The sequence below is a fragment of the Osmerus mordax genome, chromosome 10, assembly GCF_038355195.1.
Source record: "Osmerus mordax isolate fOsmMor3 chromosome 10, fOsmMor3.pri, whole genome shotgun sequence".
NCBI classification, from domain to species: Eukaryota; Metazoa; Chordata; class Actinopteri; order Osmeriformes; family Osmeridae; genus Osmerus; species Osmerus mordax.
In genome coordinates this window covers 15681779-15697145 of record NC_090059.1, presented here as the reverse complement: position 1 = coordinate 15697145, position 15367 = coordinate 15681779, and the positions used below count along the sequence as shown (strand labels likewise).

The window sequence follows — 15367 nt, the reverse complement described above, 5'->3', positions numbered from 1 at the left end:
GTTGTTCACATGCATGGAAACACAAAACATAAAATAATTTAACACTGTAACCTTCCCTCTCCTTCCTTCCAATGGGTTGTCTTGTGTGAGCAATAGCCATGTCTCACTTGTGGGCAAAAACACATTTTGAAAATAAATACACAGAAACTGTGCTATACAATTCCATAGGAATTGTGCTAGACACTACTGTACAGAATCTGAAATGTTAAAATATGAGCCGATGCCATCAAAGTTCTTGCTTTGCAACATAATAGAAAACTGCATTTTCCCCTCTTTCCTCGTTTCCATTTCATATATAAACATGTATGGGAAATGGACAACTGGCATACTGTATTCACAGTCCTTCTGCAAATGATTTCAAATCACTTTACAATGGAGTGTCTGTAGATTCATTACGAAAGTGAAACGCAAAGGGATTCTTTAACCAAATTCCCTTTCAAACATATGTAGAAAAAACATTCATCTTTCCCCAGTGAATATGGGCAAACGTGACCTTGGTCTAACAGAGTAGTTTGTACACCATGTCTGATTCAATGCTTTCAACCTGACAAACAAATCCTGTCAGCACATAATTTAAAAGCCAGGTGCCCCTTGTTGTCCAACAAGTGCAGACTCAAAGGAACTTGGACAGAAAGTCATGCAGGCATATTAACATTCGTCATCCGCAATTCATTCCCTTCTGTCTTTTAAAATAGATTTGTTGACAAGTGCTGTACTGGATTACATTCTGTGGAAGTAGGGCGTGAAAGGGAGATATGAAGTAGGACGGGGCAGCCTTGGACAGGTGGGAGCCTCACGCAGGACTGAGACACGCTACGCGAGCAGCCGGGAGTAAGTACATCAAAACACACTTTAGAACCACAAGGTCAGCCCGACTTCTGAACTGGGACACATGCATTAATGACAGGAAATAACTGCCGTACTGATGGAGGTCAAGTATTTAGGCCATCAGTGAATGCGAGGATTAATAGGCTATGTGCTTAAAATGTGCACAGTTTACAAGTAGTTTAAAATAGTAACTCACATACAAGAATATTAACAAGAAGCAAACGCTTCCAAATTGTGCTTATCACACATTAACAACACCACGAAAGCCAAACAGTTCGCTTTCGCAGCAAAATGTATTTGAGCGATCAGAGTTCAGACAAAGTGTCCCTCAGCGCCACAGTAAGCACATATTGCAAAAAGAGGTAACCTGCGTAACTACCAGACCACTTACGGTGAAGTTAAAACGTGAGTTTTAGTAACCAGAACAGGTTAAGTTAACCCTTAGCTATTGCTCTCTTATTAACCCTACACTCAGATTGCGTGGCTTTTTTTCATCGACCGATAACCGGTAATTCCACATTCCACTAGTTATAATTTTTTTTTTTTGCTAACTAGCGTAGCTAACTGCTCAAATTCTAGATAGCTAGAGCTAGCCAAGCTAACTACTTTTACTGTGTGTTAGATAATCGTCGATGTAGCTCGAAACGGACAATTTGAACCCCTTTTCCCTTTTGCTTGAAGGGCAGCAACATAGACACCTATGTACATCATTGATTGTCATTTTGGGAAGATAACCCGAACTGGCACAAAAAGCATTTAGTGTTTGAGAACCAATGTAACCGATCGCTACCGGAAGTTGTTGACCTGCCTTTGGCAATAGGCGTTTTTTTTGGCCCATGTCCATGTCAAAGCTTGTGAGATTTAAATTAAATTAAAATTAAAAACATTATTAGGAAACATGAAATAATGTTTTATTGACAATCACCTTAGCCTTGTTCTAATTCGTTATAATGGATCTAATATCAAAACACAACCTGTTTGTCACGTGCAAAATAGGTCAAGAATCACCCAAAACATGAATTCACTGAACTCTTCAAGGAATCATTCCTTCTGAGGTGCGCATGCCTGAGAAATAGGGACAGTGCTGTTCTCCATATGTTCACTCTGCCACACACATCATCTAGAACACACACACTAAGAAGTGGGGCACTTTGGGGGCACTCTCCCATGCAGCAAACTTAGACGAAAGGAATCAAATGTGCTCGTTCACAAGTGTGTGCGCGAATGTGTGTCAACAGCCGTATTGTCGTACTTGGTAAACACAAAGACATTCAGACAGTCAGACCTCCGACAAGAATTGAAGGAAAAGCGTCTGACAGCCTGTTCAGGTTCAGCTCTCCAATAACACCATGCCCCTTCAGCAGCCCCCCCCCCTCACACACACACACATTGTCAACTTTTATTTCATGTGCACCTGCACATAATCAGAGTTCCTTAACCCCCATCCCTGCCCCACTTAAAGGGTATATAAGCGCTCCTACACTGAGAGAACAATACTGAAAGAGAAGCGACAAAGCCGAGCGACAACCCCGCCAGAAGAGCTCCAAACTCAAGCCAAACATCAAGATGCCCGCCACTACCAAAATCATGCCTGACACCGTGAAGCCAGGTATGGAGCCATTAACATCATACACTAAACCATATAAATCTGGGTGAACTATAAAGATACAGACTTTCTTGTTTATAGACTTTTTTTTCCTCACCATTTTTATTCTCTTCTTTTCACACTGAGGAAGGCACTCATTGTTAGACTATATATTTTTTAAGAATTGTCTCATTCTTGAAACTGTTGCACAGAATTGATACACATTATTAACAACATTCAACTTCTTAACCACACAATCCTTTAATTGGACCTATAGAGTGCTGCTCTTTACTGCGATCCCATGATTGGGCACAAATAGAAGCAGATATCTGGTCAGTGGGTCAATGAGTTTTACAAGGCAGTTCAGCACACCCCAAAGCCTTCTGAGTACCCTCCGTAACTCTGTAGTGGAACTGATGGGACCATATTTATAGACTATGATGGTAGTGAGAACCAAGCCAGACACCATTGACATACTTCCTTACTCATGATATACCGAGTCATGTATGTCCTGTATTTAGTGGTAGACAGATTGGCATTAATGCACTGTATTATAAAGGGTGGTTATGAAGGACAGCATAGTCCATTTTATTATCAAAATCCTCTGCCTTCTTAAATCTTCTCTCTGAGTCCTCAATTTTGTTTACAGAAGAACACACACTCCAGAAGAGCCATGATTGTAACAACATGGAACTAACTGCCCAGTATACAATTCTACAATGCCACACAATGCTACTTTACTAACAAGCCAACAATAGTCTAAAGCTGGCCAATTCTGATGTTTTGTATGGTGCCAGCCAGCCGGTGCTATTATTTTCATTGCCTTGTGCTATGTGCAAACTGTTGGCCATAATTTCATGCCTTGTTAGTCTGGCTGCCTCTCCACAGGCACAGTGACAAGGATGACTGAATGATATATTATGGTACAAAAATGAATGAACACAGCTAGGTATCTACTTTGTCTCAATCCGTTGATTGTTTTAAAGTAGAATAATTTACATTTGATTAAGATACTGTGTGTTCACAGTGCTACAGAATACATTTAAAAAAGGCTCACACAGTCAAACATAGTTACACTCCAAAATGATTACATTTATAACATTAAATGGTTATGGAAATCCCTGTCACATACAGAGTTAATGTGCAAACCATAAAGTAGACAAATTAAAAAAACATCTGGGGTAGAAGGTGCTTGGATGATCTGTAGCACACGCACCACTGCAACACTGAGACAACTTGTATGCGCATGAAATGGAAACTGTTTCTTTGAAGAGGCGATATGATCTTGGCATGGTCTCATAATTAGTTTATTTTTGCGGCTTCCAAGGGTACAGGGATTAACTGCTTATATACGTCCTTCCACGAACCTGTGAGGATACAACCGTCTCAGCAGAACTTGGTTATCACACACATTATCTAGACCAAGGTTCTTTCCCTTAAGTAAAGGACTGATAGCAAGAAGTCCTTGAAGCCAATTGGACACCCCACATCACTGAAATCTGTGCCACTGCTTGCCAAACAAAAACTCATAAACATGTCCATGTTTTAAACACCTGTAAGATGAGCTTGTTCTCATGTTTAATAGTGTTAGATGGACTGGGATCTATCTTTTTGAGTGTGTGCCGGACTGCATGTGGACAGGGTTGTAGTATGTGAAGTACCCTGGAAATTCTAACCACCTGCCCTGAACCAACCACATGCTTCATAAAGCATATCTGTCGGTGATAGATTGGTGTCTATGAATAAATGATGCTTGACATAGAATGATGACTTCATCTGAGAATGAGAAATACCTGCCTTTTACTTGACTAGCAAATGTCACATTAGCGTGTTTGAAGCTCTTGTAACTTTCTTCATTGTTTCCTATCTTTTCTTTTGGAAAAGATAGGAAACAAGGACGTTGTGTCCTTGGGCAAGGCACGTCACCCTACTTGCCTCGGGGGAATGTCCCTGTACTTAGTGTAAATCGCTCTGGATAAGAGCGTCTGCTAAATGACTAAATGTAAAAATTTAATGTATCCTGTAGCCTACATATGACAATAAACTTGAATTGAATTGTCCCAATCTGACATTACTTTGCACGTAGGTTAGATCAGAGATGGCCATAACATTTTTTTCGAAAATATTTTTTCAACCTTTCGAAACTTTTGTCAATGTATTTTTTCTCAATCTTTGTAAACTTCTTTTTCGAAAATATTTTTAAATAAATATGTATTTACACTTAAAAAAATAGATTTGGGAAACTTTTTCTTTCAACCTTGGGAAACTTTTGTCAAAATGTGTTTTTTCAACCTTTAGAAACTTTTGTTAAAATTAGTTTTTTCAAGCTTTAGAAACTTTTGTTAAAATTAGTTTTTTCAAGCTTTAGAAACTTTTGTTAAAATTAGTTTTTTCAAGCTTTAGAAACTTTTTTTTCGAAAATATCTCTTTGGAAAAAAGGAAAAACAAATCTAGGAATTGACCTAACTTTTTGGGGGAAACCTTTTTTCACACAAGCAGTCAGAGAGAAAGAGATAATGTCACCAAATACAGATTAAAACTAAAGTAACAAGCCTGGCTTGAAAATGTAAGGAGTAGAAAGTACATATATTTGTGTAAGAAATATAAGGAGTGAAAGTAAATAGTACAGTAACAAAGTATTTGTACTTCTTTACTTTCCATCTATGGGATAAATTATATTCATGTTGCTGTGGGGAAACACAAACCTTTTGTGGCATTAATTGGGTGTTCAGAATCTAGAAATAACCCTCAAAGTTTATTTTTCTGCATCTTCTATCTTCCAGGAAATACTCCTGTCTATGATTCCAATGCACCTGAGCCATCCTGCAGAGCAGATCTCCTGAAATGTATGAACACATTTTGTAATTCAATGTACAGTACCCTACATACTATTGTTCACTTTTATCAAAAACACATTTCATGTTATAATTTAAAAAAAATCTGTTTTTATTCTAAATAAAGACTGGATCAACCTCTCCCTCGATGACAACACTGCCAATAAGACACTTTGGATCTCAGAAGGCGGGGCCACTGTGTCTCGCATGACTGATAGCGTCTTGTGTCCGGTGCTGGACAGATCCGAGAGATATGAACACGCCCCACAAGTAAGTCTTTCAAAGACCCACTTCCAAAAATGACTATACTAACATTGGCTAATCACTCACGGACAAATGCTCTTCCTTCCCGCCTTCCCTCCTTCCCTCCTTCCCTCCTTCCCTCCTTCCCTCCCTCCCTCCCTCACCATCACTCTCAGGTGCTGTGCAAGGAGGGCATCATGGGCTTCAGGGCTTACTGGGAAGTGGAGTACGCAGGATGGGTGGTCGTCGGAGCCACCTATGAAGGAGCAGGGAGGAGGAACAAAGATGGGCCCAGTGGCCTTGGAGAGAATGAGGAGTCCTGGGCCTTGGGCTGGGCAGGGAAATGCTACCATGCCTGGCACAAAGGCCTTAATGTGGAGATAAATAACCCACATTCTTCTGTCATAGGGGTGTACCTAGATCAGCCTGCTGGCATTATTAGTTTCTATGCAGTGCGGGAAGTGAAGGAGGGAGAGGAGAGCGCAGAGCGAAAAGAGGCCACGCTGCTTCACAGAGTCAAGGGTTCCTTCAAAGATAAGATGCTTCCGGGGTTGTGGGTGGGGACGCAGTCCTCCTGCTCGATACTGAAAAAAGATGCATAATCTTAACAGAAGGTTTTCCAATACTGTACATTTGATGTGAGAAATGTGATTTACATGCAGGTACTCCAATTACATCTAATACCCAGACAAAAGGATTCAGAATCTGTCCCACTCAGAAGCTTTCACTGTCCTTCTGTTTTAAGAAACAGCAGCTATTTTAGAGTGAAACGGATGTTAGTTGACAACTTCTGTATTAGTAATTTTAATGTAATGTAGTAATATAGCATCTGTCTTTTCTTAGAGAGATATTACAAATGTGCAGAATGGATTACAAACTACTCTTAATGTTACTATTTATCATTGTTATGATGATGTATTTATATGACTATTGTATTGTAAAGGGGGTAAGCTAGCAAAGGATGAACAAGAATGAATTGAAAGTTGACTTGGATGCATGTTGAATATGTATGAATATAATAAATGAATTATCATGTATGAATATTTTCCTAGAATTTCTTGGCTTGTGCTGAAACAGAAAACCAGGAAATGATTGAACTTTACACCGACATGTTTTTTTCCTTAATTTTAAAATAAAATGTTATGATAAATTATTAAGAAGAAGGTATACACATTCAACACAAAATTGAACGAGGGAGTCAGGTGGCTGAGCGGTGAGGGAATCGGGCTAGTAATCCGAAGGTTGCCAGTTCGATTCCCGCCCGTGCCAAATGACGTTGTATTCTTGGGCAAGGCACTTCACCCTACTTGCCTCGGGGGAATATCCCTGTACTTACTGTAAGTCGCTCTGGATAAGAGCGTCTGCTAAATGACTAAATGTAAATGTTTATGTGAGGATGCTGACAAAGCTGCTGTCTGGGGCAGAGACTCTTCCTCTCTCTGTGTCTCCACACTGTGCTGAATCTCTGTTCTCTCATCCATCATCTTCTCACCAACCTTTCTCTCATTTCATCTCTCTCACCCAGGTTTCCGTTGAGATCAGCTTTCTACACAGCTTACAAACGTTCATGGAGTTTTTTTAAATGGAAGAAGCGTGCCGTATTGGCACATCAGCATATTGTTTTCCACTTGCTAAATTCTTACAGTACTTGTTTTTTGGTTGAAATATTGTAGTCTTGAAGTCTTGGACAAGAATATTCATGTGGTGGCTTCTCTGGTATTTGACAGGGTAAACTGAACTGTGTTAGTCTGTCAGCAAGTGGGGTACTATAGTTTCCTTCAGACCTGGCTTGCTGAATGTCACATGCAGAAATCTATATAGGGAATCTCAGTTTTCCCATGGAAGTGCAGGTTGGAGCTAGTGACACCACCACTTCCCGGAATCTTACATGCCATGAATGTTTATGTCAAAGGTTTCAGCCTCAAAAGTAAATGTCCAACACTATGCACCCCCGCCCCCCGCCCCCGCATGAGTGACCCCCAAATACCTCAAACACCTCCTTTTCCTTCCATACAGGCACCCTCTCTTCTCCGCCCTTCTGAGACCATATAGAGTGTCCTGTATTGCAGGCAAGAGATGCAGAAAGGGAAGGGAAGCCTCAAGATTTACATTTTAGTCATTTAGCAGACGCTCTTATCCAGAGCGACTTACAGTAAGTACAGGGACATTCCCCCCAAAGCAAGTAGGGTGAAGTGCCTTGCCCAAGGACACAACGTCATTTTGCACGGCTGGGAATCGAACTGGCAACCTTCAGATTACTAGCCCGACTCCCTCACCGCTCAGCCATCTGAATCTGAGATGCAAGGGACGAGAAGCCAGGTACGGACCGCAGTTTCAGAGCACGTTTCGAAACTATAAAACATGACTAACAAGTAGATAACTACATGCTTTACTACATTTTTGTTTTATACATCATTTCAAACATTTCGTTCTTATGTGCACTTAGCTGTACTGTTGGATGACAATAAAAAAGTTCTATCTAAATAAAACCTCGAAAGTCTTGAAAGAATACAAGGGCCAACATCGACCTCTTCAACACCAAACCTACATTTGCCACCATGCAATGAGAGATTTTCAAAGTTTAAGTGATTCCTACAAATGATTATGTTTACCTGCATCTCTTATAAACACAAGCAGAAAGCTCTGTGGTTTTGAAGAGTAGAAGTCTCAATGTCAGATACTGCAACTGGTGTCACTTGTCACCAGTGATGAATATATGCAAACAACGTTGTAATTAAAGTTGTCTGGTTCTTGGTGAGTTGTCCTGTTGGACCTTTTTGGACCTCACACAGCCGTGCCAGGAGATGTACAGGATGTCAAGTCAAGTCAGTTTATTTATAAAGCACATTTAAAAACAGCCAACGCCGACCAAAGTGCTGTACAAAGTTATCAAATAAGGAAAACAACAATAAATAAAACAATGTGATTTCACAGAACCTAAGGGAGCCATGATTTGTGAAGCATCTTGTCATCGCCACACTTCCGATCTCTTTTCGTGCCCTGCCTGATCTTCTCTGGGACATAAATGACTTCATCTGCGGTATACGAAAGTAAAGATATTAAATCAGCGTATGTTTGTGTAGTTGTGTCAGTAGCGTGTGTGAGGCTTAAGTAGAATTAGATATTTGTCCACCCATACTATCCATAGCCCAATCATCACTAGGCTTGTATAACTATGTCAGCCTGCAACAGTGATGGATGGTTTCTGCCCAGGCATTTTGTGGTCACTGTTAAGTTCTACCAAACTATTATTGAACATGGCACTTCTAAGAATGGCTCTGTGAACCGTAAACTTTGAACCCAGTGAAAGTCAAAGTCTAGTCTCCATTGTGCCCGGCTTCAAAACTTGAAACTGTGACATGGTAACCCTACAGTACTGTAACTCACTGCCCTGCCAAAAGTATTTATGTTTAACTTCATTTTTGTTTTTACAGTGAGGAAAACTACTAAAGCTGACAAGAATGCAAAAACGCTAGCAGGAAAAAAAAATTCTAATGAACAGTTAGAAAACATTTTTTGTTACTTTATTGTTGTGATAGAGCTCTTTCATGTATCTACAAAATAAAAAAATACTATCTTTATCTCTCTCTTACAGAACCAGTCCCTGTCTATGAGCCCAATGTCCCAGTGGCAACATGTAGAGCTGATCTCATGAAGTGTAAGGACATACAAATATTATCTGAAAACAAGGAAATAAAACAAAATGTATGAATGTCTTATAAAGAGCTATTCACAAACTAATCATTACTTTCTCCCTGGATGACAGAACAGCCAATAAGATGCTGTGGATATCAGAGGGCGGGGTCAAGGTGACTCGCAGGACTGAGGAGGTGTGTCCTGTCTTGGACAGACCAGAGAGATATGAACATGCTCCACAGGTAACTGATCCTTTGTGTTCCAACTCTAGATTAAACCCTTAAAAATACCCTATTGAGATCCTGCAACATGGGAAAGAAACTACCGACATGATCTAGATATTTGCCGCATTCACATGGAAGCAACCACATATGATCTTCTTCTCTCTTCTTCTCCAGGTGGTGAGCAAGGAGGGTATCTGGAACAGGAGGAGCTACTGGGAGGTGGAGTACATAGGCTGGGTGGTCATCGGAGCCACCTACAAAGGAGCAGGGAGGAGGGCCAACTGTGGGTCTTGCGGGTTGGGGGAGAATGAAGAGTCTTGGGGCCTGGGTTGGTCTGGATCCTGCTACCAAGTGTGGTTAAACGGCAAAGGCGAGGACATTCGCAATGTTCCCCGCTGTTCCACTTTGGGGGTCTACATAGACCAGCCCACTGCCATCGTGAACTTCTACCTGGTTAGTGCTGAGACTGAGGGAGAAGAGAAAGAGGTCAGGCTGTTGCACAGTATCCAGACTCCCCTGAAAGAGAAGATTCTGCCAAGCTTCTGGGTAGGGATGCAGTCTTCATGCACCATAGTGAAGAAACCAGAATGATGACGTCTGAGGTACCTACATTTAAGAGAGTTATAATTGTGATATGTAAATATATATATATATATTTTTTTTTTAAATAACTGACCAGGAAAAGCTGAGCAAGGTTATTGTAGGCATGTATCTCACTTGAGACAAATGAATACATAAAGAAAGTGAAAGGAACAGGCTCCTCAAACAAGGCACATACCGAGGGAGGGTTCATCAGTACAACCAGATGGAGTATTTAAATGTATTTACATGCATACTGCAGATCAAGAGAATGCAGGTTCAAATCCCACTAAAATGTATGTTGCTCTGGAGAAAAGCATCTACCTAAATAATTAAAAGTTGGGATTTATGATTTGTTGCATGTTGTGGGGAAAATGCCTCTAAGCTCTTGATGGACATACGTATATACATTTCCTATCTGTTTGTTTGCTGTATCCATTGTATGTATGTAATGTTTGTTTGATTCTTTCTGTGGACATGTGAAATAAAATATGAATTTCTATTATATTAAATCATGGTCTGTGATTAATTACACCTATAGGTGTACTGGAGCTTATGAATGCACAACCTTGAATCTAGGTTTGACACACCCAAAAGGATCCTGCTTCCCTGTCAAAAAAAGTATTCAACATGAGTTAGTGTTGGCTCTGTGACCTTGTTTTAACATGACTAATGTTGAGCTACAGTATCTGTCTATTTGTGGATTGCTCCGGTCACAAACAAACAATGTAAAACAATGTAACACCTCAGACACAACCGTTAAGGAGGGAGTCAGGTGGCTGAGCGGTGAGGGAATCGGGCTAGTAATCCGAAGGTTGCCAGTTCGATTCCCGGTCATGCCAACTGACGTTGTGTCCTTGGGCAAGGCACTTCACCCTACTTGCCTCGGGGGGAATGTCCCTGTACTTACTGTAAGTCGCTCTGAATAAGAGCGTCTGCTAAATGACTAAATGTAAATGTAAATGTAAATGTTAAAGTCCACCCCACAAGCTTTGGCTCCCAAGCTCCACTCATCTTCGTTAACGAACGTTGAATCATCAACGATTTGATTCTTGGGGTCACGAATCGATTGAAAATGCGATTTTTAGTCTATGTGAATCGCTAAAAGACGATTCAAATGTGAATCGATTTTTCCCCCCACCCCTATTGAATCAGCATCAACATTCCCTCAGAAGGAAATCAGATGGCTGAGCAGTTAGGGAATGGGCTACTAATCAGAAGGTTGCTAGTTCGATTCCTGGCTCTGCCAAATGACGTTGTGTCCTTGGGCAAGGCACTTCACCCTACTTGCCAAGGGGGAATGTCCCTGTACTTACTGTAAGTCGCTCTGGATAAGAGCGTCGGCTAAATGACTAAATGTAAATGTAATGTAAATCCTTGGTAAACTATACCCAGGCCAGCAGATCCTTGCCGCAGGGTGCGAGGACTTTACGCCTGACTTGCTCCTTCAAATAGTGCAATTTTAGCAGGACTGAATATCCAGCCCCAGTGCCCTCTCGCTCTTGTGGTTCCCTTTGTTATCTGAGAGACCCCTGGCATGTTTCTGGGGTGTCAGCCAGGTTCCTCCTTTTTGACAGCTGGGCCCCAGCCTTGAACTGCTTTATCTCTGCAGGGCTTTACGGGCTACAGAAGTAGGCCACCTACAGCATCAAAGCACAGATATTCACACTTACACAGGCCAGACTCAACGCCAGCAAAACTCATAAACAACTAGCTCAGCAACTACAGTGCTTTTGAAACTTTTAAACACAGTCTGAGTCTTGTGTCGTTAACACACACGTAAACACACAAGTGCTTTACCTTACGGGGAAATAATGCAAATTCATCTGCAAATGTATATGCCCAAAAGATCACAAAGGTCACAAAAGTCAAAAATCCCTTCATTTTGACGTTTGAACTTCGATGTGATCGGCAGTTTGCACTCTTGAGCTGCTAATGGGGGTCTCGTGTGGGTCCACTTAGAGGTAATCTCAGGATTATAAAGAAGTGACGCTCAATGATGAGAGTTAACTGGCCATTACTCATTTATTCTGGTCCAGAGACAACTTATTTGTACTTTCACAACATAAAATCTGAATCGATAAAAACACTGTATTTTTACGTGTTTTTTACACGTTTAAAATCAAGCACTTTTCTTTTTTATTCTTTCTTCTAAATGTATATCTGGTTACAGTGCATGTGTAACATTCATCATTCTGTATACATGTGTTATTATCACCTTATCCTATCACTTCCGAAGTATTTTATATGCTTTGTTGATATCCTAGACATATTATGATAAGATATTCAACAGATATGCATGAGACAGGATTTACTGTGCGTCGTAACTTATGCTGCCGGTAAAACTCTTATGAGTGACAGGTCTCAACATTAATCTAATGTATGGCTGAGTAGACTACATTGGAAACCAGCATCTAAGAATAGTCGTCAAATGGTTCCTGAGGCTAACGTGTGTCTATGTGTGCCTGTTTTGACTGTAAGTGGTAACTGAACACCCTAACCATGCCAAAGGCAACCTGCTAAATCAATAGCTTAACACATCTCATAGGTATGTATGGCAGAGGAGGACAGTATTATAGCCGCGGGAACATGTTATCAGGGGGGTGGTGCTGGGGAGGGGTGAGGGGGGGGGGGGGGGGGGGCTGAATGGTGCGGGGCGGTGCCGCGGTGGTGGATTTTCAAGTCATATCATTTAAAATGTTCGTGCTGTCACCTAGTTCCCGCGGCCATGGTTATTAGGGGTTGCACCACAGCTATGCTATCGTTTCGGTTGTTTAAGACCATCATACAACAGCAACATTTCTGTTAATCTCAAGAATGAATACGATGAGCATATATCATCGTGCAGTAGTACGGTGCAAACATATACTGTATGTTAGTTTTTGGGCTTTCCATTTCGATTTGTATGTATTTATATTTGCAATAGAAATGCACAATTCTATTGCAAATATTTCTGTACGTAGCTGCAATACTAAAGAGCAATCACGTGGGGCAGTAGAGTGGTGATACGACCTAATCCTTATGACATGTTACGAGTTACCGTACGACCACTTTCCCTTTCATTCCGTTCCTAACAGCACATGCGCCCTCATTCCATTATCCTCTGAAGTTTTATTGCCCAAAGTTTCTTGAGACAGTGAAGAACTGAATGCCTTGAATCCTCTTCTATAATCCACATGACATCTATAAGGCAACAGTTTTGATGCTCAGAGGAATTTTAAGGTACTACAATCCTCTAACGCAGCGATTCCCAACCTGTGGGCAATTTGAGCAACCAGAATTTCTAAACTTTGAATTTTTCGATCAGATTTTTTTTACCCTTTAAATAAATTCATATTTCAATTTTAAAGAGGTGAATTCAAAACCCCTGAGCAGTGGCGGATCTACACGGGGGCCTACAGGAGTTTTTCCCATGGGAAAATGTTTCCAAACTTTTTACTGGCACTGTATATATTTCCGGGGTCCATGCCCACCTTTTGCAGCATTGTCCTACTGTATTTAATTTCACATTTTGATGGCCCTACCTCATTGTTTCAATTGAAACTCTTTATGTAGAAAATAAACGTTTGGATGATTTTAATGTAAAGCTAAATTATAGTATTTTAATATTTAAATATAATTTGTTTCCGTTTTTTAATGTGCCCCTTTGATTTAACACTGGCCCCACCTTGGTTATTTTGTATGCAACCAGAAAAGGTAAAGCCCTGTTAAAGTTCGAAAAAATGACCACAGCCTCATCTGCTGTTGAAACAATGAATCACATCTGAAAAATGATCTATGCCGCTCATCTTTAACACCACCAGGGACTCTACCTTTATTTATTAGGCATGTTTTGATATCAAAGTTGTGAATGTTGAGAGCTTTAATTTTACCACGTATTTTCCCACTGAGGACTCTGGAACTGCCGATAAATGAAATTTGAATCTCAGAGAATCAATGGCGCCCTCTGCTGGAGTCTTAGTGTTAAGAAAGAAGAATTCAAAAACTGGGAGAAAAAAAACGGTATTTCTATTTTTGAAAACAAAACATTGCATTAAGAACTTTTCTTGGCCCAGTCTTGACCTAATTGATTGTGCTATACTGGTTCTATGTTGTGCTTCTCTTAATGATATGAACTACAATACTATTTTGTGTTTGGTTGTGGATTTAGGTCAGGTTTGGTAAATATAATTATTTGAAATGTTTAACTGTATTTAACAGAAAAAAAGCTGCTCATCTTTTAACTGCATTATAGTAGTTATTACATTTAGTCATTTAGCAGACGCTCTTATCCAGAGCGACTTACAGTAAGTACAGGGACATTCCCCCGAGGCAAGTAGGGTGAAGTGCCTTGCCCAAGGACATAACGTCACCTGGAAGTCAACGGCCTGTGGCCGTTGACTTCCAGTCACACCCATCTGTCGTTAAGACCCTGCCTCAGTGGTCACAGCATGTAACAGGAGTCTGTAAGTAGCCACACAGCTGTCATTCAAGGAGATGTATTCTGTCACAGCCCCTTGCTGTAAGGGGAGGAGTCGTAAATGTCTAGATGTACTCTGACTGGTCCTCTGTGCTCTTTGGTGATTCTAAACATCAAAGGTCAAAAAGGAAATACGTGAACTGTGTGAGATGCCAATTACATAGTTGTAGACTCTCTTATTGGTAATGGTTGAAGCTATTTATATGCTCACACTTAGGGAAGAAAATCACACTCTATAAACTAAATTGAAGAGGCAATATCAATTCCATAGAAGTGATGCCCAAATATGAAAAGTGAGGTTGCACTGTCGAGGAAATGATCAGAACCTACATTTTACCGTAGTACAATACATTATAGTCCTACAATGGCACCTTCTACTGTATAAACACAATGCCAGGCAAACAGACTTCTACTGTACACTATGTTACAGGGGTACATTTACACTGGGTGAGAGACTGAATGAGGTCTATGTTTATCCTCTTATCATCCTCAGGAAATACCTTGCATATCAGCAGGTTGCTATGTTACAACACTCCCTGTGAAGGGGAATCTGAGTCTATCAGTTCGGTTCCTTCAGCTCATCTTCTGAGCCTCTTTTTCAGTCGTTGCTATGGCTTTGTAAACCTAGACCACGTTAGCTCAAATACGCTAAATACATTATCCTAATACATTTTTAAGATAATTTAGGATCAGCGAACTGAAATCCTTATATTTTAATAGTAGCATTTTGTTTATAAGGTGAGCCTCTTTATACCATCTAATGAACCATATTCAAGTATAACGTAGCCCAACAACTAAACAGGCATAATAATCCAAACTACAGAAGCTGTCAGCTCAAATACAGAGTCACATTGGCTGGAAAGTTACAATCAAATGTCAAGAAGGGGGAACAAAATAACAGGACAGCTGTTTTCCCCCAAATGCCCAAATCCCAAACCCACAATCAGCGAAAGAGTGGTATACAGAGAGATGGAGGGAG

The 15367-nt window shown here is 40.6% G+C and overlaps 2 protein-coding genes across 2 annotated transcripts; both read left to right on the top strand.

Annotated features, from left to right (window-relative positions):
• The first annotated feature begins 780 nt into the window (after nt 1-780).
• On the top strand, nt 781-6517 carry LOC136950817 (stonustoxin subunit beta-like). The gene is made up of 5 exons (XM_067245292.1): nt 781-831; nt 2291-2437; nt 5197-5259; nt 5375-5517; nt 5667-6517. Exons 2-5 carry the CDS (start codon nt 2395-2397, stop codon nt 6090-6092), a joined length of 675 nt encoding a protein of 224 aa, XP_067101393.1. The 5' UTR covers nt 781-831; nt 2291-2394; the 3' UTR covers nt 6093-6517.
• A 2245-nt stretch (nt 6518-8762) lies between these two features.
• LOC136950037 (stonustoxin subunit beta-like) lies at nt 8763-10400 on the top strand. Its single transcript, XM_067244124.1, has 3 exons — nt 8763-8770; nt 9215-9368; nt 9525-10400. The coding sequence occupies exons 1-3, from the start codon at nt 8763-8765 to the stop codon at nt 9939-9941; spliced, it is 579 nt and encodes a 192-aa protein (XP_067100225.1). The 3' UTR covers nt 9942-10400.
• Nucleotides 10401-15367: the final 4967 nt, after the last annotated feature.